The sequence below is a fragment of the Sorex araneus genome, chromosome 6 (genome assembly GCF_027595985.1).
Source record: "Sorex araneus isolate mSorAra2 chromosome 6, mSorAra2.pri, whole genome shotgun sequence".
NCBI lineage: Eukaryota > Metazoa > Chordata > Mammalia > Eulipotyphla > Soricidae > Sorex > Sorex araneus.
This window is the reverse complement of record NC_073307.1, coordinates 47403362-47430112: the sequence shown is the minus strand read 5'-3', so window position 1 is coordinate 47430112 and position 26751 is coordinate 47403362. Positions and strand designations below refer to the sequence as shown.

The window sequence follows — 26751 nt, the reverse complement described above, 5'->3', positions numbered from 1 at the left end:
AACTCACTGTCAAGGACATAATCTACTGCCCGGACCAGCCTCTGGTGGACGGGCCTAAGACAGGGACGTTGTGAAGATTAAGACCGAAATCAAAGAGAAAAAGACACGGAGTGAGGGGCCAACAGCCTCGTGGACTGACAGTCCCCACTGTCCTCCATGCATAGTATTTATTGCTTAGGACCAGCAATCATCAGAAGGAAAAGAAAAAGGTTCTTTGGCCAAATGTCTAGCTATCCTTTTACATCTTTATCCTTACACATCCGAGGGCCTTAGTTTATCAGGACACACAACTTTGTAATGGGCTTTCTTCAGGGCAGATTCTTCTGGGAGAGGGTGCAGAGACAGTAGCGTTTCTCCTCTGGGTTGAGAGGTCCTATAAACTACCCATCCTGTAGGTCTTCCTCATCTATCTACCCGGTCCCCAACTTCTACTTTTCATTAAAGATCATTTGCGTAGTACAAAGTGCCAGGCAAAGCGTCAGCCCGCATTCCGCAGAGCTTACCAACTGGAGGTGCAGGCTGGAGCAGCTGGGTTCCTTGAAGCAGCGTGCTGAGCCAACCCCTCCGTATTGGAGGGGCACTTCAGAGAAGCTTCTAGCTATTTTCAGATACACTGGCTCTGATAGCATCTAGACTGTTGTGTGCAATTCTGATTGACAACCTGAGAGGTACTGATTGCAGCCAGGAAAAAAAAATCAGTAAGCCTCAAAAGAAAGAGCCAGGAGGGCTGAAGGGAAGTAGGTTCAAACCTTCACAGAAAGGACAGACAATTAACATCTAATTGATAACTAGAGGGTATCTCTGAATAACAAATCATGGGTAAATTGAACTGTCACCTCTGTGTATTTTCTACAATGAACACCTTTTTTTTTGGTAATGAATGAACAACTCTAGACAGGATTATTTTCATGAGGAGCTTCTAAATTTTAGGGCGAAAGGGGCACACCCAGGGGTGCTCTGTACTCAGGGATCACTCCTGGCAGGGCCCTGGGGACATTATGGGGTATCTTGAAATCAGATCAGCTTGACCAGCCCCTGCAAGGCAAGTCCCCCCCCCCCCACACACAGTATTGTCTCTCTAGTTCCAGGCTCTCTAACTTTTGAAGTTATATTTTCTAAATTCAAAATTTGACTCGCATGGGGTGAGGGCTGGGGTGGGAGCGGAGCGACAGCACAGCAAGTAGAGCACTGGCCTTGCACGCTGCCCACTAGGCCTCCATCCCCGGCATCTCCTATGGTCCCTGTGCACCAACAGGAGTGATTCCCGAGTGCCCAAACTGGGCCTTTCCCCTGAGAATCACTGGTGTGGCCAAACAAACAATCAAACAAACAAACAGAAAATAGAAAGACTGACCAGAGATGCAGGGGCCCACGGGTGTCAGACACACAGCATTAGGGATGGAAGAGGGTCCAGTGAAGGCGGGGGAAACAAAGGCCGTAAAAGGGAGAGTTCTGGGTTGGAAAAGGCTCATTGGAGCCCCTTGGGCGGTGCCCGGTAATCTCTGCTTTAGAAGAGCAGGATATAAAGAGAGCCCAGCAGCATCTGGAACATTCTGATCCTCCTAATCCTAGTTCTTGGAAATAATAAAGATTTAATCTCCACAGCATGCTCTGAGTCTGCTCGGAGGCTCGCCCAGATCGCTGTCCACAGGGGACCCCACCGCCTGGGGTCCTCGGACTCAGCTGAGCCCTGGGAAGGCTGTCCTCCGACCCGGGGCCCACCACAGAGCCAGTGGCCGTCCCAGCCATGGGCGAGGTGACGCCGGAGGCGGTGGAGAAGTTCCTGGACTCGAACGTGGGTTTTGCCAAAGAGTACTACAATCTACACTACCGCGCGAAGGTCATCTCAGACCTCCTCGGGGCCAAGGAGGCCGCGGTGGATTTCAGTCACTACCATGCCCTGAGCAGCGTGGAGGAAAGCGAGCTCATGTTTGACCTCCTGAGGGACTTTCAGGAGAACTTACAGACCGAGAAGAGCATCTTCAACGTCATGAAGAAGCTGTGCTTCCTGCTGCAGGCGGACCGCATGAGCCTGTTCATGTACCGCGCCCGCAACGGCGTCCCGGAGCTGGCCACGCGGCTCTTCAATGTCCACAGGGACGCGCTTCTGGAGGACTGCCTGGTGGCGCCCGACGGTGAGATCGTGTTTCCCCTGGACATGGGCGTGGTGGGCCACGTCGCACACTCTAAAAGGATGGCCAATGTCACCAACACGGAAGAGGTACCCACAGCGGGGAGGTTCTGGGGGGCGGGTGCAGATACGGGTGAGGAACCTTCTGGCCCCGGCACAGCCATTGATGACTCTGCGTTTCTCTCATCAGTGTCAGCATTGACTAATACCAAAGTTTGGGAAATTCTTTCAAACTTAATGGAAATCTAAAGAGTGCAAAGACAACAAACATTTATTTATTTATTTATTTATTTATTTATTTATTTATTTATTTATTTATTTATTTATATCAGATTCACAAATGGGTAGCATCTTGACCACATTTGCACTCTCGGCATCTCTCTGACCCATTTGAGAGACAAGCATCACACCTTAGGTACTTGCTGCATGTATATTTCGTTTCTTTTTTTTGGAGAAGGGTCACACGCAGCAATGCTCAGGGGTCGCTCCTGGCTCTGCACTCAGGAATCACTCCTAGTGTTCAGGGGACCATATGGGATGCCTGGGATTAAACCCAGGTCCAGCACCACACATATACTTCTTATATGTGGATAGGTCTCTTTCTCACATCTCCACAGTACAATGATGACTTTCAGAAAATGTCACATTATGGATCCAGAGAGATAGCACTGTGGGTTCCATCCCCAGCATCCCAGAGGATCCTGTAAGCTCCTCCAGGAGTGATCCTTGAGCACAGCCAGGAGTAAGCCCTGGTCATGGCTGAGTAAAGCCTCCGTTCGCCCTATGTCACATTGATACAATGCTACACTTGCTAATGAAGGTTAGTAAATACATTTAACAAACAGCCCACATCCAATTTTGGTCAGTTGTCTCATTTAGAACCCACGGAGCACTCCAGTTTGTCTTGTTTCTCCATGATGTTGGCAGGCGGGGGTAGGGGGGGGCGGGCATTGGTGACCTCCAAGAAGTGCCAGGAGATCCCAGAGGCTACTTCTAGTGATGCTTGGTCAATGCTAGGGCCAACTGACAGACCATCACAGCCACACCAGGCCTCTGGCTGCCTCCAAGGCCATATCCAGGGTGCTCAGAGAGGTGGCATATGAGGCTGACAGTTTTTAAGGGCTCAAGCCAAATGTTTTACAGAAGTTTTCCTCCACTTGAGCTTGTCCGATGGCTCTTTATGATTAGATTCAGGGTCAGCATTTCTGACAGGAATATCCCATAAGTGATGTTTCATTTTTCTTCTATCAAGAAACGTGTGATAGCGATCTGTCTTATTACTGGAAATGTTGGGTAAGCACTTGGCACATGCTTCAAAGAGTCCAGGGTTCTGTGGGATTCCACAGGCAGCTCTAACAATGATGTCTTTGATTGCCTTGGGAAAATCACCTAATCACTTCTCCCACTATCCTTCCTGACCAACTCCTACTCCCCCGCCAGATCTCAGCTCAAAGGTTGTTTCCTTGGGACACGCTCCCTGCTCCCCTGTTATATTCTCCTTCCTAAAAGAAGAGAGACCTGAAGACCTGAAAGCCAGGGACTATGCCTGCCTTGTTCTCTATGTTCTCCCAGACCCAGGATGCAGCAAATATCTGTCACAAAGCAGATGCTTAGTAAACACCGGGCATCAAAGACTTCTAGTCAAGTAATTATGCAATCATTTCCTTACCACCTGTCTGCACCTGACAGAAGATGTTCCCTGTGTCAGGTCCCGTGTGGCTCTCCCATCTCTGCAGAACATCCAGGGGCCAGAATTCCATCATTTCCGGACGTCTTATAAGTTTGTGTTCAGCCTACCCCCATCCTTATTTCAGATTAAGGATGATCACGATAAAAGAAGAGAAGGGAGGGGACTTGAGAGATGGCCTCTACTTCCAACTCCCTTATTCTGTGAGTGAGGAGCCTGGTCTTAAGAGAACTTGGGAAGGTGCTTGCCCAGAGTCTTCAGGACTTACAGAGCCAGCACTTTACACCCACCTAACACAATGATGCAGGCCATTGTCTTTTCCCCTTGGGTTCTTGGCTCTGAGCCAGAGGCACAGGCATGAACCTCTGTTGTACAGGGCTTTCTCGGGAACCTGTGAGGCTGAATCTTCACCATATCCTGACATCCAGAGGAAGGTGGAATGGGGGGATCAACCCAGGGCCTTTCTGAGACGTGTCCAAATGGGTTCAGTCTGTTTTCACATCAATTTAAACTCTCTTTAGGCTTTCCTTGTAGTCAGCGTGGATTGTCACATGATGATATTTCACGATACAATTCTGATATTACCTATGTAAGGCATGTGAAGCCCAGAAAGGTTGCAAGCTTTTTTGGAACCTGTGGGTAGCACAGAGCAAAGTGTATTAGAGGGCATTTGACCTGTCCCCTGGCTCTCTACCACTCTGCTAATTCCACACATCCCCTTGAAAATGAGAGCATCAGATTGGTACCACTTACCAGATTATTTCAAATCATATAGTACAATATTAAGATGTTAAACTTTGTGGGTAGATCTGGGTATGAACCATGCCTGTCACTTTCTAAAACTATGGTGATGACCGAGCTAAGACTATGGCCAGGATATTTAGACTGCTGGGCTCATTTCCTGATTTTGAAATGGGGTCAAAATACCTACCTTGCAGTGTTGTGGAATTTTCATTTTGTTTGAAGGCCAGCTCCTGGCTCTGTGTTCATGGGGTCCTTCTGGCAGTGATTGGGGGAACATATCACTGCCAGAGACCCAACCCAGACCTCCACATGCAAAGCACATGCTCAGACCTTTCAGCCATCTCCCCAGTCTAGTTGTAGAATTTAACGAGAGGAGTCATCTACTAACATTTTTGTTGCAAGGACCTATTCACTGTTGTAAGGACCCATTCTAAGGAATGCCCATTACTCGGAATCTGTGAAATTTGGCAAATCTGGTCTTGTCCTCTGGAGTTTTCAATTTAGGTTTTCTTTCTGGGAAAAATAAAGAATAGAGATTTGACACTCTGGAGAGTCTGTGGACCCTGGTGTTAGTGACTGAGGAGTTAGAAAGAATCTCTGAAAAGATCCTAGACGAATCACTTTCCTGTGCCCTTGTCCTTGGAGGCCATTGCCATTTCCCATTTGGTTCCAGTGTTTGCTCTGGAAGTGATGTCTGTGCTTTCCTGAGAGTTCTTGCTCAGGCCGAGTCAGTCCTGGTCAGCAGGCTGTGGACATGGTATCTTAATGTGTTTTCTTTTCCTGTTCGTCCTTGGAAATATTACTCTACTGGGGGCTGACAACAATGGGCGGTTGGATGGTATAGAAGGAAGAAGATGGTACAATCTCGGGTCAGGGGTCAACCCCAAACTGCCAAGAAGCGGTTGTCTTTTTTTTTTTCTTTTTGGGTCACATCCGGCAATGCACAGGGGTTACTCCTGGCTCATGCACTCAGGAATTACTCTTGGCGGTGCTGGGGATCGAACCCAGGTTGGCTGCTTGCAAGGCAAATGCCCTACCTGCTGTGCTATTGCTCTGGCCCCTCGATTGTCATCTTCATGACCCTCAAAAGATCCTGAGAAATTATGACTGGAGACATTGGCCAGGATAATATGATTTCCCCACATCTTAGCAAATTGCTTCTCATGCTGGGATTGCCTCAGGAATGCATGCCATTGGGATGACCAGATAAAATATTGGACACAAGACTTAACACTGAATTTTAGGCTTATATTACTTTGGCATAAGCATCTCCCATGCAATCTTTATGAAAGCTTTGCACTAAAAATACTTATTTATCAAAATTCCAAATTTAACTAGGCATCCTGCATTTATTTACTAATTCTGGCATCTGGTGTTTTTGTGTGTATGTTTGTTTGTAAGTCATACCCAGTGGTGCTCAGGACTTACCCCTGGCTCTGTAATCAGGGGTCACTCCTGGTGGGGCTTGGGGAACTATTTTGGGAGCTGGAGATCAAAACTGGGTCTGCTGCATGCAGGGAAAGCATCCTACCTACTGTGTTCTCTCTCCATCTCCTAGTCTGGCAACTGTTTCAGTATTTGTGTATTCATTCTTGGGTGTATTGTGTGTGTTCATTTTTATAGGTTTTTTTGGTCTGGAGACCTCCTCCCCATATGATACATTGCTGAGGGGGTGCTCCCAGCAGTGCTGTCTGTGGTCACATCTGGGCCTCACTCATGCAAAGCATGTACCCTTTGACATCTTTGAACCATCTCCCCCACTGCTGTGTTCATATTTTATTTTGGGTGGGGCAGCGGATGGCACAGTCTGCAGAGTGATGCTCAGGACTTACTCCTGGCTCTGAACTCCAGGATTGGCCCTGGTGATGGTTAGAGGGTCATATGGAGTACCACGGATTGAGTCAAGTAGGCCAGGTGCAAGCGACTCACCCACCGTACTATACCTCCAGCCCCTGCATATTCATTCTTAACTTTTTCCTATGGCATAAGTCCATGAGGCCCTTTCTTATACATAACTGGTCCTCAGAGCCTAGTGTCTTGCTTACAACAGTGTGGATATTCCTTAGCATTTATGGAGTGAATGAAATAAGAGGTGGTCTTTCTTCTTCAATCCACATGGTACTTGTTGGGGAACAGTTTTTCCCTAAGGTGCCCGGACACGTTGCATACTGGGTCTGGGCAGACATGGGGCAAAGGATGATGGGCACGTGGAGAAACAGCCTCTAGGGGCAGATGATGGCTGTTCATTTTATTGCCAAATACACACACCTTTTATAGAGGGTCTCTGCTTACAAGAAGGTCCAATCACATAAAGTTTAGCGCTGTTGGCCTATCACCTTTCCTACTCCGCTTTGCCCCGGTCCAATCCCAATCAATGCTAGAAGGTGCATTTAGGATGACCTGCTAAGCATATGTGACAGTTTCTGTGTCTTTGGTGCATGTGACTAGGAGGTTGAGTGAGGCTCAAGGCCGAACACCCAGTGCCGACACCCTGTTCTTGCCAACTTTTGCCAAGATATTCCCTTCTGCAGTGCCTCACTTCAGGACCACTTTGCAAGCTTGGGTCTTATCTGCTCCAGTACCTGTTGTCATGCTCCACAGATACTATGAATTTCAATATAGAATATGTTAGTGCTTTCCACCCCAGTTCCTAAGACACTTAGCATTTTCTGGGTGGCAGGTGTTTTTTCTTCTAATAATGTGACGACTCCTGTGGGCTCCAGAATAACTCTTGGTGGTCATCAGAAATATCAAGCTATGATCAGAAACTTGAAATTTCATTCCCCAACTGTCCCTCTCCCAAGAGGAGAGAGACCAAAAAATAAGGTTAATAGTCAATCGTGACACCATCTTCTAAAACTTTCTAGAACTACAGAGTTCAGTAAGATTCCAGGTTAGTGAATCTTGCCTGTATTTTTAGGACTCTGGTACATCTCTGTGCCAAGCAGGCAATGAACCCCAACTCATGGGGACAGCAGCATCTGTACTTGGGGTCCTTCCAGATAGTGTCCCATGCCTGTCTTCATCTGGCTGCTCACTTTATAGATGTAAGATTTTATTTTACATCTTACAGCCTACTTCTCCCTCTGGGAGAACCAGCAGGCTACAGAGTTTCCTGCCCACACGGGAAAGCCTCACAAACTCCCTGTGGTGTATTCATATGCCCAAACCAGTAACAATGCTGGGTCTCATTCCCCTGACCCTGAAAGAGCCTCCAATGCGGCACCGTTGGGAAGGACGAGTAAAGAGAGGCTTCTAAAATCTCAGGGCTAGGAAGAATGGAGATGTTACTGAGACCACTCAAAAAATTTGACGATCAATGGGATGATGATGATGATGATGATGACTATATATTGAATGAGGAAACATAAGGAAGTGAATCCACTCTGGATTCTGAGCTACTTAACAAATTACTGACCCCGCAAAGGGGTTACTGGGAACTAAAGCTCAGAGTTGGATGGTCAGAAGCACAGGTGATAGCCTGGGGCTTGGTACTGTGACGTGACTTTTCCCAAGCTGCTCACCCGATGTCTGGACTTTATTTATTTATTTGGGCTTTGGGCCACACGCAGCAGTACTCAGGGCTTACTCCTGGCTTGCACTCAGGAGTCACTCTTGGCAAGCATAGGGTTCGGGGACTGAATCCAGGTCAGCTGCCTGCAAGGTAAGGCACCTTACCCTCTCCAGTCCTGATGTTTGGACTTCACAACAAACAGTTTGAGCTAGCATATCAGTTTGAGGGTCTGTGACTCAGAATAGTTTCTATGCTGACAGTATAGAAAGTAGAGGTAGTGCTGTGTCAGCTACTAAGTCCTCTAGGATTTGTGAGGAACCCAATGGGAAAGAGGGCTTTGCTTGCATTAAATAATGTCACTCCCGAGGCAAGGTGGGTGACAGGCAATTATGGTGAAAAAGACTGATTTCAGAAAGTGAAAGTCATCCTGTCCCCCCTCTGCCCACTGACACCCTCCTTCCTCTACCCCACTCCAAGACCAATTCTATTCTCAGGGATTTTCCAGTGTCCTTAGAGAATGACACCGAAAATCCTTCATATCTAATGTCTCTTTTGAGAGTTTGCTTAATCCGATAATGCTGATTTAAGTAGAGCTCTACTGGCTTCTCCTAATTCCTTTACCCTTCACCTGCCTGAGAGAGGTCACTGCCAACATCACTGTGGCCTATTTAATTAATCCTACTCCAAGGGAAGCCATAGAGGTGGATTTCATATTCTGCATTTTTGAATCATGGGAGAATTCTGCACATTCAGTTCTAGATTCGTTTCCATTCTCAGGTCAGCAGGAACTACGTCCGGTCTGGCTTATGCCCCAAGTAATACTGGTTTTTGGGAAACTCCATAGTGCTGTCAGGAAGCAGAAAGGTAGATTTATTTAAGTGTCAGACAACAACTCAGGGTCTCTCTCCTCTGCCTGATCACATGAGCCACCTGATCCTCTCCTCCCAGGCAGTTTTAGGCATTTATATGTTTTCTGAAGGGTGCACATTTGAGTCCCACAGGTCTGAACCAAACTGCATGTCCTGTATTACTATTATTAATTTATCTGTGGGTAGACCTGGGTCTTACTCTCCCTGAGTCCCTGGCACTTAGCATAAGGGCTAACATATAATACTGCTTCCCTTAAGATCTATGGTTTAACACGTAGTACAATATTCAAGAAATGGAAACAACTCAAATGCACCGTTACTGATGAATAGATCAAGAAGTTGTGATCTACATACACAATGGAACACTATGCATTTCCAAGAAAGAACAAAATCATGCAATTTGCTGCAACATGGATGAAAGTAAAGAATATCATGCTGAGTGAAGTCAGTTAGTAGGAAAGGAATAGACACAGAATCATCTCTCATATGTGGGGCCTAAAGATACACAGAACAGTAACAACAAAGGCATAAAGGTGATCCAAGAAGATAGTTGACCCCATAACTGAGCTTGTATGGAGTGTTTGAAAGGGAGGAACAATGGGGTTCTTGGAGGAAGGAGTGTGGTATTGGAATTCCATACATGGAAAACCAACCTTAAGAACATTTAAAATCACAGACTCAATCAATACATATAAAATAAAATAAAATATCCGTGCTTTTTGACAGCCATGGCTTGGCTGTGTTGTGCTAGAACCGGATGGCTAAAACACCTGGACAGAACTCATTCTGCTGTTCAATCGCCTGGGCCCTGTCCAGCCCTTTCTAACCTTCCAGGCTCCCTGCGAGGTGCCTCTGGATGCAGTTTCTGAGGTTCTGGAGTCATTAACGAGTTACATTAACCTTCTTGAGAGTTTTTTTCCCTGTATAAGGTGGGCTTCTCCCTAGTCCCCATCCCATAGGGTTCTGGAAGAATTTAAGTGTGGAGTACCCACTAGCAGTTGCAGTTATTATATCAAGGTCTTTTTTGCACTCACGTTTCTTTTGGGGTCTTGTCATCACATCTATGAAGCTTTCTCTGACTCTCTCTTCCCAGACGAAGCCAGCACTCCTGTGCCCTGGCTCTGGGTCCATGGGCCTGTGCAGACCTTTCTCCTTCCAGATCCTTGGCAGAGTCTATCTCAGAGTTCCTTCTGCTGGCTTCTGGGGGATTCTAGGGAATAAATCTCTGATGGTCTTGATCCTGCTGAAGGGGAGTGGGTTGAAAGAATCAGTCTGTTGTCAACCAAAGGATAGCACCCCCTTATTTCCCCCTACCCTGGACATCTGATGCTCTAGGCTGTTGCATTCTCTTTGCTTCTCTTTCCACCATGTCTGTCTCACTATCCTTCAGGATGAGCATTTCTGTGACTTCGTGGACACCCTCACAGAGTACCACACCAAAAACATCCTGGCTTCCCCCATCATGAATGGCAAGGATGTGGTGGCTGTCCTCATGGCTGTGAACAAAGTGGATGGGCCGCACTTCACCAAGAGTGATGAGGAGGTAAGGATGTAAGGGTGGACATGCAGATGTTTTTCTCCCAGTTCATGAAATCTTCTGTGTCTGGCTTTTTTGGCCTGTCCTCAGTCTCTCCACATGTACCACAGGGTTTAGTCTGATGCTCTCAGAGAGAGGTCGGGCAGGATGGTGGTTAAGAAGCTAGGAGTAAAAGGATGATTTTTCGGGCTGGAGCGATAGCACAGCGGGGAGGGCGTTTGCCTTGCACGCGGCCGACCCGGGTTCTAATCCCAGCATCCCATATGGTCCCCTGAGCACCGCCAGGAGTGATTCCTGAGTGAAGAGCCAGGAGTAACCCCTGTGCATCGCCGGGTATGACCCAAAGACCAAAAAAAAAAAAAAAAAAAAAAGGATGATTTTTCTGCCAACATCTACGTGTTGAACTTGGAGAGTTTACTTTCTTTATCTGACCTCCGTTTTTCCCTTTGGGAAATCAATGGGGATGCTTATGTGTGTCTTTGTGTGTGTGTATGTGTGTGTGTGTGTGTGTGTGTGTGTGTGTGAGAGACACCTGGCAATGCTCAGCGGTAACTCCTGACTCTACAGTTAGAAATTACTCTAGGCAATATTGCTCTGGACCATATGGGGTCCCGGGGATCAAACCCAGACTGGCTGTATACAAGAGCAAGCCCCCTACGTGCTGTACTCTCTCCAGATTCAGGAAATGAGGATGATTTTATTTTATTGATTTTGGTTTAGGGGCCACACCTGATGCTGCTCAGAGGCTACTCCCAGCTCTGTGCTCAGGGGTTGCAGTGCCAGCGATCATATCTGGGCCTACTACATGCAATGCACATACGTCAGCCTATTGAGCTCTCTCTCTCTCTCTCTCTCTCTCTCTCTCTCTCTCTCTCTCTCTCTCTCTTTCTCTCTTGCCCTAAAATTGGAGTGATTTTAAAGTATCCACTTCATGGTGTACTTGTGATATTTAGGTAGACAAGATACATAAAGGCTTGCAAACTCAGTGAACCTTAGTACCCTCCTATCAGCATTGATATTTTGTATCTGTGAGTATTCCACTCTGATAACGCAGCATTTTATCAATCAGTATTCTGCAGTCCACCTGCTTCCAGTGAAGCATTTCTTTTTCTTTCTGAGAATAAGTAAGCACTTTGTTTTGTTTTGTTTTGTTTTGGGGCCATATCCAGCTGTGCTCAGCACTTAGAGATTATTGCTGGCAACCTCAGGGAACCATATGGGGTGTTGGGAACCTAACCCAGGTCACTTACATGCATCTTACCTGCTTTACTATCTCCCTGAGAACACATGTATTTATACATGTGATAGTGTGAAACATAAATGTTGACATAGATTCGCAGGTAGTTCCCACCCCATTTGCTTGTTGTTGAGACGACCAGGTTCACACCACACACACACACACACACACACACACACACACACACACTGGGTTAGGTGGCCACATGCTCAGCCACAGTGCTCTCCAGGGCTCACACAGCCGAGTTATGGTGCTGTGCACAGGCTCACAGAGGGTATTCTCTTTAGCGGCACGTACATGCACCTTGTATGCAAGAGACCTTGTGTCCTGCTGCTGCTCCCATGTTTCCAGACCACAGCGTCGTGAGGGATGATGTACCTGGCATGTGGGCTGCATGGAGGATGGAGCTCCTATGGCAGACACTGATTCTACTCCGCCATCCCCGGGCCCCACAAGTAACTTTTTCCTCTCGCTACTTTTACAACTCAACTGGTGAATCTGGAGGTTTGGTGAATAGTCTCTCAATGGTGTGTTCCAAAAATCTATTCCAAATCATTTTTCCTTTCCTACTAATATTTTCATGATGTTTGATGATTGAGATCCACAAGATCAGCCCAACTTTGAGCCAATCAGGTTTGTCATGTGTCATGATGCAGACAGTTGGCTGCCCCCCGGCAGCTGCTCAGGGCCCTGGAGGAGTCAGACTACTTGGGGTGCAGCAGCAGCTGGCCAGATGGCTGGGCCACGTTCTGCTGAAGGTTTTAAAGCACTCAGGCTCTGGGCCAGAGAAAGGTTCCTATTTACCTCTGGGTGTTCCTACCCTCATTGCTAGAAAACAAACAAACAACTCAGACATTTAGTGATGGAACAAGTGACTAGAGAAAGAGCTCCTTCTCATCTATTGTCTCTCTGGTGATCTGCTTTTCAGATTCTTCTCAAATACCTCAATTTTGCAAATCTGATCATGAAGGTGTATCACCTGAGTTACTTACACAACTGTGAGACTCGACGTGGCCAGGTAAGGGTCTTGACTCACAGACTGAACATGCCCTTTCACTGAATCAAGGATGGGACCGGACTGTGAGTGGTCATAGAAGCATCCAGAAGTCAGAGTTTCTGCCTTGCCTCCCTAGTGTTATGGCAGCGGGGCTTGTAAAGATCAGCTCAGAGGCATTTTAGGAACCAATTTTCAAGTCAGGTGGCTGGTTTGAATCCTTGCTAAGGAATTTATTAGCTCTAAGACCCTAGGCAAGTAATTTTACTTTCCAATTTTTAATGTCTCCTCCTGAAAATAATTATGGTTTTAAGTTATTAGTAGTGTAGCGCAGTGGGTAGGGCGTTCACCTTGCACGCGGCCGACCCAGGTTTGATTCCTCCACCCCTCTCAGAGAGCCCAGCAAGCTACCAAGAGTATCTCACCCGCACGGCAGAGGCTGGCAAGCTACCCGTGGCGTAATAGATATGCCAAAAACAGTAACAAGTCTCACAATGGAGACGTTACTGGTGCCCGCTCAAGCAAATCGATGAGCAATGGGATGACAGTGACAGTGACATTATTATTCCAAATTATAATTCCTAAATTATTATCCAAAGACTATTATCAATAGCAAAAGAGATAATGTGGGTATAAAATTTGTGCTCAATGTTTGTTGCTGTTGTTCTTATCAACAACCTGTGAGCTCAAAGAAGTGCAAAGAATTGGGCCCAATATAACCTGCACGATTCTCTGAACCTCAAGTTGCTTTTTGTTCTTGTGGTGGCACACCTGCTGATGCTTAGGAGTTACTCCTGGCTCTGAATTCAGTAATTACTCACGGCAATGCGTGGGGGACCATATGGGATGGCAAGGATTAAACCCTGCTTAGCCGTGTTTCAGGCAAATGCCCTACCCTCTCTGTACTACTCTCCAGCCCCTAAACTTCATTTCCTCCACATACATATAAAATAGGGATAATGGTCCTTCCTCCCCTGGGCTTTTATTAGGGTTTAATAAAATAAACGCTAGAGAATCTTTCGTTTTGTTTTGTTTTTGCAGTCACACCGAGCCATGCTCAGGGGCTACTCTGTACTCAGGAATCACTCCTGGTGGTGTTTGGGAAACCCTATAGAATGCTGGGGATCAAACTCAGGTCGGCTGCGTGCAAGGGAGACACCTTACCCATTGTACTATCACTCTGGCCCCTAGAGAAGCTTTAAGAGTCGCTATTGGTATCTACTTTGGTGAGATTCTGTTCTGGTCTCAATCCCTTCGCCGTGTATTTGTATTTTTTCAGATACTGCTATGGTCTGGAAGCAAAGTCTTCGAAGAGCTCACAGACATCGAGAGACAGTTCCACAAAGCTTTATACACAGTCCGAGCCTTCCTCAACTGTGACAGATACTCAGTGGGGCTCTTAGACATGACTAAGCAGAAGGTGAGAGCTGGAGGGTTGGGTGATTCAAAGAACAAAGGTAGGGCATTTGCTTAGCATGCAGGGCAACCCGGATTCTATCCTCAGCATTCCAAATGGTCCCCCAGGCCCCTCGGGGAGTGCATCAAGTCTTTCCCTCACATGGGCCTTCATTTCTATTGACTCTGGAAGATGCAGGCTGTTTTTATCCACCTGTACCCTATATTGCTAGCAGGTAGGACATTTGCCTTACACGAAGCCAACCCGGGTTCGATTTGTCCGTCCCTCTCGGAGAGCCCTGACAAGCTACCGAGAGTATCCTACCCACACGGCAGAGCCTGGCAAGCTCCCTGAGTTGTATTCTATATGCCAAAAACAGTAACAACAAGTCTCATAATGGAGACGTTACTGGTGCCTGCTCGAGCAAATTGATGAACAATGGATGACAGTGCTACAGTGCTACCCTAGACTGACTTTTCCCTTTACTATAGGTGCTCCTTCCTTTCATATGAAACACCTGTGAAGACCCAACCACCACATTCTGTCCCTTCTCTCCCAGCCTTTTCCCAGCGTGTAGTGATTGGAGTCTGGGCTCAGTTCATCATCTATTTAAATTTAATGTGTTCTGAAAAGGTTGACCTGTGCTGCCTTGTGCCCTCTGCTACTTTTGAACCAAGTCACATTTAAGTGGGGATATGCAAATTAGGCATCCCTGATCCTAAAAGATGGAACAACCCCGGCACTCAAAGGGGTTGTTGGCTGCCTATCAGCACACTAGGAGCCAGATTGGCAGATCTTTAAGCTCCTACTGGCATTGTTCACATTATGAGAAAAGTCAACTAAAGCCAGTGTTCTTCGGGGTTCAGTCCTGACTTGTTCCTTGCCCAGTGACTTCACTCAACAACCCAAACCCTGAAGAGAAAGGAGGTGCCTTGTTCACCACCTGATCTAGCAGCAGCAACATACTCTGGGCTCGGGTGGACCCCAGTTCTTGTTTTCGCCCAGAATTGAATTTCTTTCTGTTGTTAGTCATCAAGAAAAAGATCCCCATTGAACCAGGGTGATGAGATGGAATCTGATTTCAGTGGATTTCTTTCTTCCTATCTTCGGGTGATATGAGAATAGGCAAAACCTCCAGGACAAACAGGTTGCAACGAGAGAGGCAAAGAGCAGAGCCTTGGTGTCTTACCACCGTGACCTGGAATCAGCAGCTCAGGGGCAAACACTGGAGGTTAGGCTGGTGCCCCCAGTCCAGGCAGCTTGGAGCCCAGTAAGGGGCTTGGCTCTTCTGGGCCACCGAGGCAGAGGTTCAGCATCTTCATGGTCCTTTTGGCTATTTTTTTTACTTCTCTTTTTGCTACCAGTCTTGTGCTGTCATCATCATCCTTTCTTTTTAGATCCCCGATGGGTTCTATCTGACTGTATTTGAGACCATTGTTTTCTTTTTTTTTTTTCTTTTTGGGTCACACCTGGCGATGCACAGGGGTTACTCCTGGTTCTGCACTTAGGAATCACCCCTGGCCGTGCTCAGGGGACCATATGGGATGCTGGGATTTGAACCCGGGTCGGCCGCGTGCAAGGCAAACGCCCCACCCGCTGTGCTATCTCTCCAGCCCCACCATTGTTTTCTTAATTGTTTTTTGTTACAGGTTAGGTGACATGGTGACAATAGTGTTAAGTTCATGGTATTGACATGAAAGTCACACAACCACCAGCAAAGTCTCATGACCCTCCTCCATACTCTTACCTGGGGGAATTTATTTTTTCTGATTATAAAAAGCAATAAATTGTATTGCATAAAAATTATTAAATACATTCTTTTCTTTCTTTCTTTGGTGCTGGGGATCAAGGCCAGTGCTCTATCCCTGAGCCCTGTCCCTAGTGCAGTAAATAAATCTCATCTCCTTACAGTTGTCTAAAGAAGGGCTTCTTGGGCTGGAGAAATAGTCCAGCAGGTAGGGTGCTTGCCTTGCTTCCTCAGCACCCAGTATGGTCCCTCGAGCACTGTCAGGAGTGATTCTTGAGTTCAGAGCCAGGAGTAACCCCTGAGCACTGCCAGGTGTGGTCTACAAACCACTCCCTGCCAAAAATAAAGCAACATTTCTGAAATGTTTTCCACTTATACTCCCTTTACCCAAGACAATTCCCCCTATATTAATAGAATCACTGTTATAAATTTAGCACTGTCGTCCCATTGTTCATCAATTTGCTTGAGTGGGCACCAGTAACGTCTCCATTGTGAACTTGTTACTATTTTTGGCATATCGCATACACCACAAGTAGCTTGCCAGGCTCTGTGGTGCGGGCGGGATACTCTCTTGGTAGCTTGCTGGGCTCTCCGAGAGGGATGGAGGTATCGAAACTGGGTTGGCTGTGTATAAGGCAAATGCTCTTATATACACAGTTAAAAATTTATTCATGATTGGGTTTCAGTCATACAATGTTCTAATACCTGTCCCTCCACCAGTGTACACTTTCCATCACCTGTGACCAGCTCCCCCTCTCACCTCTTTTAGACTTTGTGGTTTTCAATACAGGTTATCACTAATATCACCTTCCTGAAGCACTCAGTTCTTGTTTAGAGTGATCCTCTCTGATTATTATTGTCACAGCAGTCCCTTCTCTCTCCTAACTGCCTTCTTTCCCTCCACCCGCCACCCCCACTTGTGGTGTGCTTCCTCCCATGGACCAGTGCCCCTAGCCCTTGTTTCTACTGTTTTTTGGGTGTTTGTCTCATACCATGTTTCTTATATCCCACAAATGAGTGCAACTATGTTTGTCCCTTTCCATATTTTGTGCAACCCCAAGTATAGAGGTATATAAAAAAGGTATACAAGTCATACATTCACTAATAGGAAATAATAAAGACATTTACTTTAAAACAATCTATTTTTCGGGGGGGCACACCCCACTCAGCGATGCTCAGGGGTAACTCCTGGCTCTGCACTCAGGAATTACTCCTAGTGCTTGGGGACCCTTTGGAATGTGAGGGAGGAAACCCGGCTTGGCCACGAGCACGCTACCTAATGGACTATCACTCTGGTCCCTATAAAAGCAAGGATTTCTTGCCACCCTCACATTCAGTTACAGGACCCACGCATGGACTTATGAGTCACAGTTTAAGAAGCTAGGGTTCAGGGGCCAGAAAGATAGCTCAAGGTTAAGGTGCTTGCCTTGCACATGGCTGACCGTGGCTTGATAGCCGGCACCACATACAGACCCCTCAGAACTGCCAGAAGTGACCCGGGAGCACCACTGGTGAGACCAAAATTCTCACCTTCAGTGTAAGAGAAAGGAAGGAAGAAAAGAAGAGGCTGGAGAGATAGTCCCATGGGGTGGGTTCATGCTTTGCAAGCAGGAGAGAGACCTGGGTTCGATCCCTGACTCTGTATATTTCCCCAGCACAACTAGAATCAACTCTAGGCCACAGACCCAGGAGTTACCCGTGACTATTGCTGGGGGTGACCCAAACCAAACCACACATACCACACCCCCCCACACACAAAGAAGCTTGAGGCTAAAGAAATCCCTTTTCAGAGCATTTTCTGTGTTGTGTTAAACATAGGGATCACATCATTATGGGTCAGGACAGGTGTATGCCTCGTGGCCACATTTTCCAGTCACCGGTGTATCGTGGGCATTTTACGTAATTTTTATATTTATTTCCCAGTTTCCTTTCCTGTCTTGTTGCTGCTGCTGGAGCAAGGACCAGGGTTGCACACTTTAATTGGGGGGCTCACACTCTTGGTTGGGGCATGTAGGACTTTGCACACTGTTGTGGCACCAGGGATCACAAATGGCAATACCACCCAGAGCACACTCAGCGCGTGGGGTGGTGTCTGAGGATTGAACTCACAACCTCACACTTACAAGACAGGGGCTCTACTCCTGAACTATCCTGAACCCCTCATAGGCCTTTTTTTTTTTCTTTTTTGGGTCACACCTGGCGATTCATAGGGTTACTCCTGACTTTGCACTCAGGAATCACCCCTGGCGGTGCTCAGGGGACCATATGGGATGCTGGAATCAAAACTTGGTCGGCCTAGTGCAAGGCAAACGCCCTACCCGTTGTGCTATCGCTCCAGCCCTCATAGGCCTTTTGAAAAAAAATACATTTTTAATTTTCATAAAGTTGTTCACAATAATGGATTACATTCAGTATTTCAACACCAGTTCCACCACCATCACACTTTCCCACCACCATTATTTTGAATTTCCTACCACTTCTCAAACCTGCCAAACAGGCAGATGTAGATAAGTTATTTGTATTGCCCATTATGAATAACATACTCGCAGCCGCACGCTCCTAGAAATCTAAAATTTTAGATAATTAGGGTCTGGAGAAATCTCTGCAGGGAGCTGCTTGGTTCCTAGATTCGTTTGTATGTCTCTGGTTCATGGCCGTAGGCAGCTCCTGGGCGTGACATTGAGGGTCCCATGGGGGCGGGGAGATGGGAAGGGCCGGCCCATCCCCTATCCCATGAGGCCTGGAATTTGCTGTCACCAATCCCGAGTACCTGGGCTTTTCATTGGGTTCTGGAAGGTGGTGGCTGTCGGGATTCCTGGCGGGGGCTGGGGGGGCTTTAAACACTAAATCAGTCCATGCACATTTGTCACAATACTTAGCACAAGCAGTATAGTAAGTCCCCTCTCATAAGACACTTAGGTCTCACCTTAATTATAAATGCTACAGCAAAGGAAATTGCTTGAGTTAACCCTTGATCATGTGTTTATTGTTTCCCAAGGTCAAAGTCTTAATTTAGAGACAGGAATTTCCCTCTCAGGTTCTGGAATTTGAGGAGCCTGTGGGTGCTTCAAGCGGGTCCTATTATTTGGATTAATGATTAGACAGAGTTGGGTGTTCTATGTCTTGAAACACTGGCTTGATTGACATCCTCTAACCCTAATGGACCGTGCAGCCCTTCCCAGCTTAGGTTTCTGTGAACTCTTCCCACCTTCAAAACCTCAGTGGCAGATGACTCACGTAGGTTGCTCATGTTTTCTCAATCTTTTCTTGATCCATTTCCAAGTCCAGTAACCATGACTTTTTCTCACTCCTAGGAGTTTTTTGATGTGTGGCCAGTCTTGATGGGTGAGGTGCCACCGTATTCGGGTCCCAGGACTCCAGATGGAAGGGTAGGTCTATCTCTAATCTCTTGAATTTGAACAACTGTCTGATGGAATGGGAACCAAGGCCCTGATGGGCCCTGTAGAAAGTGTTTCTTTATCACTTAGATATATATCTTCTTGGGCTGAGCTTTTTTCCCAAGAGGCTATGGTAATTTCTTATAATTGCCAACCTCTGTAATTTGCAAGGTGTTTTTAATATCTAGCTGAAGTTTCATAGTAATTGTGTGGGTCTAACCAAGAAGGAATAAGTGTTCTTTTTACACCAGTCTTTAAATTTTTAAAAAATTTAGTAGTTATAAATTATAAAATAATTACAAAGTTATTCATGACCTTTTCAGAGATACAGTGTCTTAGCACCAATTCATCCATCAGAGTCCACTTCCCTCTACCAATGCCTCCCCACCCCATTTCCCTCCCACCCACCCACAAGTTTCTATGAGAGGCACTCCAATTTTTTTTATATAACTTTTTGTTGGGCTGGAGCGGTAGCACAGCGGTAGGGCATTTGCTTTTCACGCGGCCGGCCCGTGTTTGATTCCTCCGCTCCTCTAGGACAGCCCGGCAAGCTACCGAGAGTATCGCCCCCACATGGCAGAGCTGGCAAGCTGCCCGTGGCGTATTGGATATGCCAAAAATAGTAACAATACGTCTCACAATGAGAGACATTACTGGTGCCCGCTTACGCGAACTTTTTGTTTTGTTTGCTTGTTTGGGGTCAAACCCAGGAGTGTTCAGAGTGTACTCTTAGCTCTGTGCTCAGGGATCTCTCCTTGCAGGCTTGTGGGACCATTTGAGATGCCAGGGATCAAACCCAGGTCAGCCACATGCAAGGCAAACGCCCTCCCCACTGTACTATCACCCCAGCCTCTTTTACAACTTTGTGGTAGTTACCCATAGGGTTTCATGTTTAACACTTAATCACCGTTCAGCCCCCTCTCTTCCTCCTCCATGTCCTCCATAGTTGTAATGTTCCCTTCCCTTTCCTATCTCATACCCCACCCTTCTTGGGAGACTTGAAAGGAGATGATACGGCACAGGGGAACTTGAGGTGTTATTAGTCATGTTGCATTAAGCCTTCAGTGTGTACTTGAGTTGATCTCTAGGTGTTTCATAGTATGATTCCCGCTGAAGACCAGTTCTCATGTTCTTTGTTTCTGTTGCCTTTGGGCATTCATTATTACCCCGTTTTATTTCTTTATATCCTGTATATGAGAGAGATCATTCTGTGTTGGTCTCTCTTCCTCTAACCTCACTCAGTATGATACTGGCCAGATCCATCCATAAAGTAGCAAAGTGCATGATTTTATCTTTTCTTATGGCTGAGTAATATCCAATTGTAGAGTCATCTATTCTTGGACACTTGGGTTGTTTCCAGATTTTGGCTATTACGGATAGTGTTGCAAGGAACAGGCACTGTAGCACGGTCGTCCCGTTGTTCATTGATTTGCTCAAGTGGGCACCAGTAATGTCTCCACTGTGACTTGTTGTTACTGTTTTTGGCATATCGAATATGCCACGGGGAGCTTGCCAGGCTCTGCTGTGCGGGCAGGATACTCTTGGTAGCTTGCTGGGTTCTCTGAGAGGGATGAAGGAATCGAACCCGGGTCGGCCGTGTACAAGGCAAATACTCTACCCGTTGTGCTATCACTCCAGTACGCAAGGAACATAGGTGTACAAATATGTTTTCTCCATTGTGTTTTAGGGTCCCTGGGACAAATGCAAGAAGTGGAATTGCTGGGTCAAATGGGCATTCAATTCCTAGAGGAGGGTTGTTTGTTGGTTTGTTTTTGGGTCACACATGATGGTGCTAAGGGATTGCTCTTGGTTGTGTGCTCAGACATCATTCCAGGCATGCTCTGGGGACCATATGAGATGTTGAGGATCCAACCTGGGTTGGCAGCATGCATGATTCCCCTAAGAGCTTTACTTTATCTCTGGTCCCTCAATTCCTAGGTTTTTTGCAGAATGTTCATATTGTTTTCCAGAAAGACTGAACCAGTTGACATTCCCCCCAGCAGTGACATTTCCCTTTTCTCCCTGCATTCATTCTAGCATTAGTTATTCTTGTTCTTTTTGATGTGTACAAGTCTGTAATGTGAGGTGATAGCTCCTTGTTTTGATTTTCATTTCCCTAATGATTAGTGATATAGAGCATTTTTTCATATGCCTTTTGGCCATGTGTATGTCTTCTTTGAGGAAGTTCATCTCCTCTCCCCATCCTTTGATGGGGTAAGATTTGTTTTGGATGGTTCTATCAATGTTTTATATATCTTAAATATTAACCTTTATCGGGTGAGTGATAGACAATCTTTTTTTTTTGAAAGATACTTGTAATTGAATTGAATGATAAAGGTTATACCTTTACAAAGTTGTTCATGATTAGGTTTTAGTTATACAGTTCCAACACACAACTCTCCACCAGTGCACATTTCCTAGCAACAGTGTCCCCAATTTCCCTCCCATAATCCCCCCAACACACAAGTCTGCCTTTATGGCAGGCACTTCTCTCTCTTTCTCTCTCTCCCCTTTTGGGCACTGTGGCTTGCAATACAGATACTGAAAGATTATCATGTATAAACCCTTTACCTACTTTTAACACTCAGCTCTTGTCCAGTATGATCATTTCCAACTATTAATATTACATATATATATATGCTTATATCCCATGAATGAATGAAGTCATTTTATATCTATCCTTCTCCTTCTGACTCATTTCACTCAGCATGATAATATCCATGTCCATTCATTTATAGGCAAATTTTATAACTTCATTTTTCCTAATGACTGCATAGTGTTCCATTGTGTAGATGTGCCATAGTTTCTTTCTCCATTTGTCTGTTCTTGGGAACCCAAGTTGTTTCAAAATTCTGGCTATATTGAATAGTGCTGCAATGGAATATGAGTGTGCAGATGGTGTTTCTGCTGTGTGTTTTTGGGCCCCCAGGGTATATTCCCAGAAGTGGTATTTCTGGATCAAATGGGAGCTCACTTTCTAGTGTTTTGAGGAATATCCATGTTGTTTTCCAAAAAAGGCATTCCAATCAACAATGAATTAGAGTCCCTTTGTCCTATATCAGTGCCAGAACTAGTTGTTCTTGTTCTTTTGGGTGTGTACCAGTCTCTGTGGTGTGAGATAGTATCTCATTGTTGTTTTGAGTTGCATCTCCCTAGAGATTAGTGGTGAAGAGCAATTTTTTTCATGTGCCTTTGGCCATTAAAATTTCTTCTTAGAAAGTTTCTGTTAATTTCTTCTCCCCATTTTTGATGGGGTTATTTTTTTTCTTGTGAAGTTCAACCAGTGCCTTGTATATCTTTGATATTAACTTGTTAAAGAGGCTTTTCTTGTTCCACTTCATATTTCTTGCTCCCTTATCAAAGATTCAATTATCATATATTTGAGGGTGTGTGTCAGGATACTCAACTCAATTTCATTGGTTTGTGGGTCTGTCTTTATTCCAATACCATGCTGTTTTAATTACTACAACTTTGTAGTATAGTTTAAAGATGTAGCGGTGAAGGTGATACCTCACACCTTCTTTTTTCCAAGGATTACTTTAGCTATTTGTGAGGATTTAATCTTTCTATATAAATTTCAGGAATGTTTGATTAATTTCTTTGAAAAATGTCATGGGTATCCTCATAGTAACCACATTGAATCTGTATAATGCTTTGTGGAGTATTGCCATTTTTGACAATGTTAGTTCTTCCAATCCATAAGCCAGGGATGTGTCTCTATTTCCTTAGCAAACAGTCTTTTATCCCATATGTCTGTGCTGAATTGCTGCTGACCCAATTGCACGACTTCCTTGGAAAAAACACACTCTTCAAGGATTATTGTATCATCTGAGCCAGCATGGTCTCAGGCCTTGAAGAATGTGAGACAGTCTGGGTGTAAGAGATCGGAAGATAAAGCGCTAGGGCTGGGTTGGCTGCTGGACGAAATAACTCCCACGAGTCCCTGATTTCCCCATCGTGGAAGTGCTATCCCAGCTTATCTCCAGAGTCCAGTACACGTCTGGGGCCAAGCTGTGGAGAAAACAGCAGGGGGCTGTGGACATAGCAGATCAGGACTGTTCCAAAGTGCATCTCGGCGGGGCTGGGGGTGAAGGCCTGGGTCCAGAACTCAGTCCCACTCTCCAGTTTTATGGGCTGGGATAACCTCTCTGAGCCTCCTAATCCTCCTGGGTAATGCCCGGGGGATCAGCTGGCCTTGTTAGCTTGTGGCCATGGTGGTGAGTCATGTTCCAACACGCAGCAGGCTCTCAAAAAAAAAAAAAATCACAGCCATCCAGGCTGAGACTTACTTCCCAGCGGGCACTTTCCCTGGATTATTTCATCGGCTATTGTCAGAGAGTTCATGAGTGTATCATTGTCCTAATTTGTTATTTCGGGAAATCAAGATGCAGAGGGGTCAAGTCACTTGCCAACATTCAAACTCAGGATGCTTTTCTCTGATGTAATCATTGCAATCATGTGTTCAAATATTTTTCTTTGTTTTCTAATTCATCTGCCCTATTCACATCAGATGTACATATTTGGGGGGACAAGGGCTGGAGATGATGGTATAGCAGGTATAGCAGGCTGTCTTGCACCAAGTGAGCTGGAGGCTCAATCCCTGGCACCACTTATGGTCCCCTGGGCACCACCAGGCGTGATCCCTCAGCACCGAGTCCAAGTAAGCCTTGAGCACTGCTGGGTGTGGCCTCCAAACAAACAAACAAACAAACAAACAAACAAAAAACCAAAAAAACAAAACAAAAACCAAAAATAGTGCTTCTATACTACTCAGCTATGAAAAAGAATGAAATCTTGCTTTTCCTGCAACTTGAATGGCATCACAGGGATTCCTGCTAAGTGAAAGGTACAGGAAGGATGCTCTTATTTATATGCAGAATGTAAGCAAACAGAGAGGTTCTGGAGCGACAGTGCAGAGGGTAGTGTGCTCATCTGCCACACAGCTGACCCAGCCTGATTTCTGGCACTTCATACGGTCCCCTGAGTCCACCGGGAGTGACCCTAGAGCATAGCCACAAAGAGGCCCTGAGCACTGCTGGGTATGGCCCCCAAACAAACAAACAAAAAAAAACAGGAAAAAGAAAAGAAAGATATTAAAAAGTTCATAAAAAATAAATATAAGATAGAACGTCTTGACCCCACACCAGGCTGTCTTCACTGAGGCAACTCAGAGGGGGGTGGGTTGAGTTTCCCTCCCCACCCCAGAAGAACCCTGGCAGTCAAAAACCTCCAGAAGCCAAGTGCAGCCATGCTCCTGGCTACCCTCCACAAGCTCGGACGAGGCTCACCCATGAGGGAACCTGCGGAAAAACCCAGGTATGCAGGACCTGTGACTGAAATCTCCAAGCTCACTCAGAGCGGGAATGGGTCTCTTCTCTCCATCTCCCAAGTTTAATGGTAGGTTTGCAGTCACACCCACAAACTGCCCCTGGTGCTATATGATCTCAGCAATGGCCAAGATGCAGAGACTCTGAAATAAAGCTCCTGGAAGAGAGTGACATAAACCTTACCCACAAGTGAATCTGCTGTATAATCATATTCTAAATTTCAGAATTCCTGGAGTAACCTCTCACACTCTTTTTTTTTTTTTGCTAGCTAGTACTTTTATTTATTTTTTATTTTTTATTAATTTTTTTATTTTATTGAATCACTATGAGATCGTTACAAACTTTCATGTTTGGGTTACAATCTCACAATGATCAAACACCCATCCCTCCACCAGTGCACATTCCCCACCACTGATATCCCGGATATACCCCCCTTTCCCACCCTCTCCCTGCCTTCATGGCAGACAATATTCCCCATACTGTCTCTCTACTTTTGGGCATTATAGCTTGCAACACAGACACTGAGAGTTCATCATGTTTGGTCCATTATCTACTTTTGGCATGCATCTCCCGTCCCAACTGATTCCTCCAGCCATCATTTTCTTAGTGATCCCTTCTCTATTCCATCTGCCTTCTTCCCTCCACTCATGAAACAGTCTTCCAGCTATGGGGCAATCCTCTTGGCCCTTGTATCTACTGTCCTTGGGTACACGCTCATAGTCTACACCACTGATGCACCAAGAGTAGCACACATTTTTTTGGGTCTAACATACATGCTTATAATCTCTTTCACAAGGGCTTAATGGCTTCAGGATGAAATACAACAATCTTCACACACTTTCCTCATGGTGGTGGGAGGGTGCACTGGTGGTGGGATTGGTGTCTGAATATTAAACGTAATGAATTATTGTGAACAACTTTATAAAAATAAAATAAAATAATTAAATAAAAAATAAATAAAAATGAATTTTTTTTTTTTGGTTTTTGGGTCACACCCAGCGATGCACAAGGGTTACTCCTGGCTCTTCACTCAGGAATTACCCCTGGCGGTGCTCAGGGGACCATATGGGATGCTGGGATTAGAACCCGGGTTGGCCGCGTGCAAGGCAAACGCACTACCCGCTGTGCTATTGCTCCAGCCCCCCCCCCCAAAAATGAATATTTTAACTTGTTTTTTCTCTTTTTTTGGGGGGGGTCATGCCCGTCAATGCACAAGGCTTACTCCTGGCTCATGCACTCAGGAATTACTCCTGGCAGTGCTCGGGGGACAATATGGGATGCTGGGAATCGAACCCGGGTTGGCCTCGTGCAAGGCAAATGCCCTACTCGCTGTGCTATTGCTCCAGCTCCTAAAAATGAATATTTTAAAGTGGTTTTCTAGGACTGGAAGCATAACTCAATGGACTTCCAAAATGCAAAAGAGCCCCTAGACTCCCATGGTCTGCAGGGCAACTCCTGAGCACAGAGCTGGGAGCAAACCCCTGAACACTGCGTAAAACCAAACTGAAAAAAAGTGGCATTTTCCTTTCCTGATGATTTGGCAGTGACTGTACTTATGAGAGTCTTTCAAAGATCCCTGTGTTCAGCTAGAGGTAACAACGTGCCCATTGATGGCTCACTTCACTTCCCAAACCTGGTGGGTTCCTCCATGAATATGGCCTTGAAGGCAAGTTGGCTGAGCTACAGTGTGTGGAAAAGTCCCATGTACCAAAAGCACACCGACCTTTTTGTTCCTTTCTGTGAAAGGAAACTATTTCCCTTGAGGGTTTAAAAAAAAACGTTCATTCCCAAACTTTCTACAGGAGTCTTGTTCCATTTATTTATTTACTTATTTTAAAAATTGTGTGTGGGGGATTTGGGGCGCCAACCAGTGGTGTCCAAGGCTGACTCTTGGCCCTGTGTTCAGAGATCACTCCTGGTGGTGCTCAGGGGGACCCTATGGGACACAGGGGTCGGTACTATCTCTCCAGATCCATCTACAGGAGATTTGTGCTGAGAGCTCACTGGGAGTGCAGTGAAGCCAAGGACGAAGATGCTACAAAGGTCTGAAGTAGGTCTCCTTGCCCTTCCAGGAGGAAACGAAGCTCTAGCCCAGTCCCGGGACACTTGTAGTTGTTACCTAAATGTAGAAACCTTTCTAGAACTTCCCACATGGTATAACTTAAATGGT

At 45.9% G+C, this 26751-nt stretch overlaps 1 protein-coding gene across 3 annotated transcripts in view; it reads left to right on the top strand.

The window, feature by feature from the left end:
• The first annotated feature begins 1747 nt into the window (after window positions 1-1747).
• PDE6A (phosphodiesterase 6A) overlaps window positions 1748-26751 on the top strand; it is a 72583-nt gene continuing 47579 nt past the window's right edge. For 2 of the 3 annotated variants that reach the window (XM_055142619.1, XM_055142618.1), the window contains exons 1-5: window positions 1748-2221; window positions 10336-10488; window positions 12648-12737; window positions 13993-14133; window positions 19171-19245. In XM_055142619.1, coding sequence (XP_054998594.1) covers window positions 1748-2221; window positions 10336-10488; window positions 12648-12737; window positions 13993-14133; window positions 19171-19245 — 933 coding nt within the window. The remainder of the gene's footprint in view (window positions 2222-10335; window positions 10489-12647; window positions 12738-13992; window positions 14134-19170; window positions 19246-26751) is intronic. The other variant, XM_055142620.1, reaches the window with a different exon arrangement.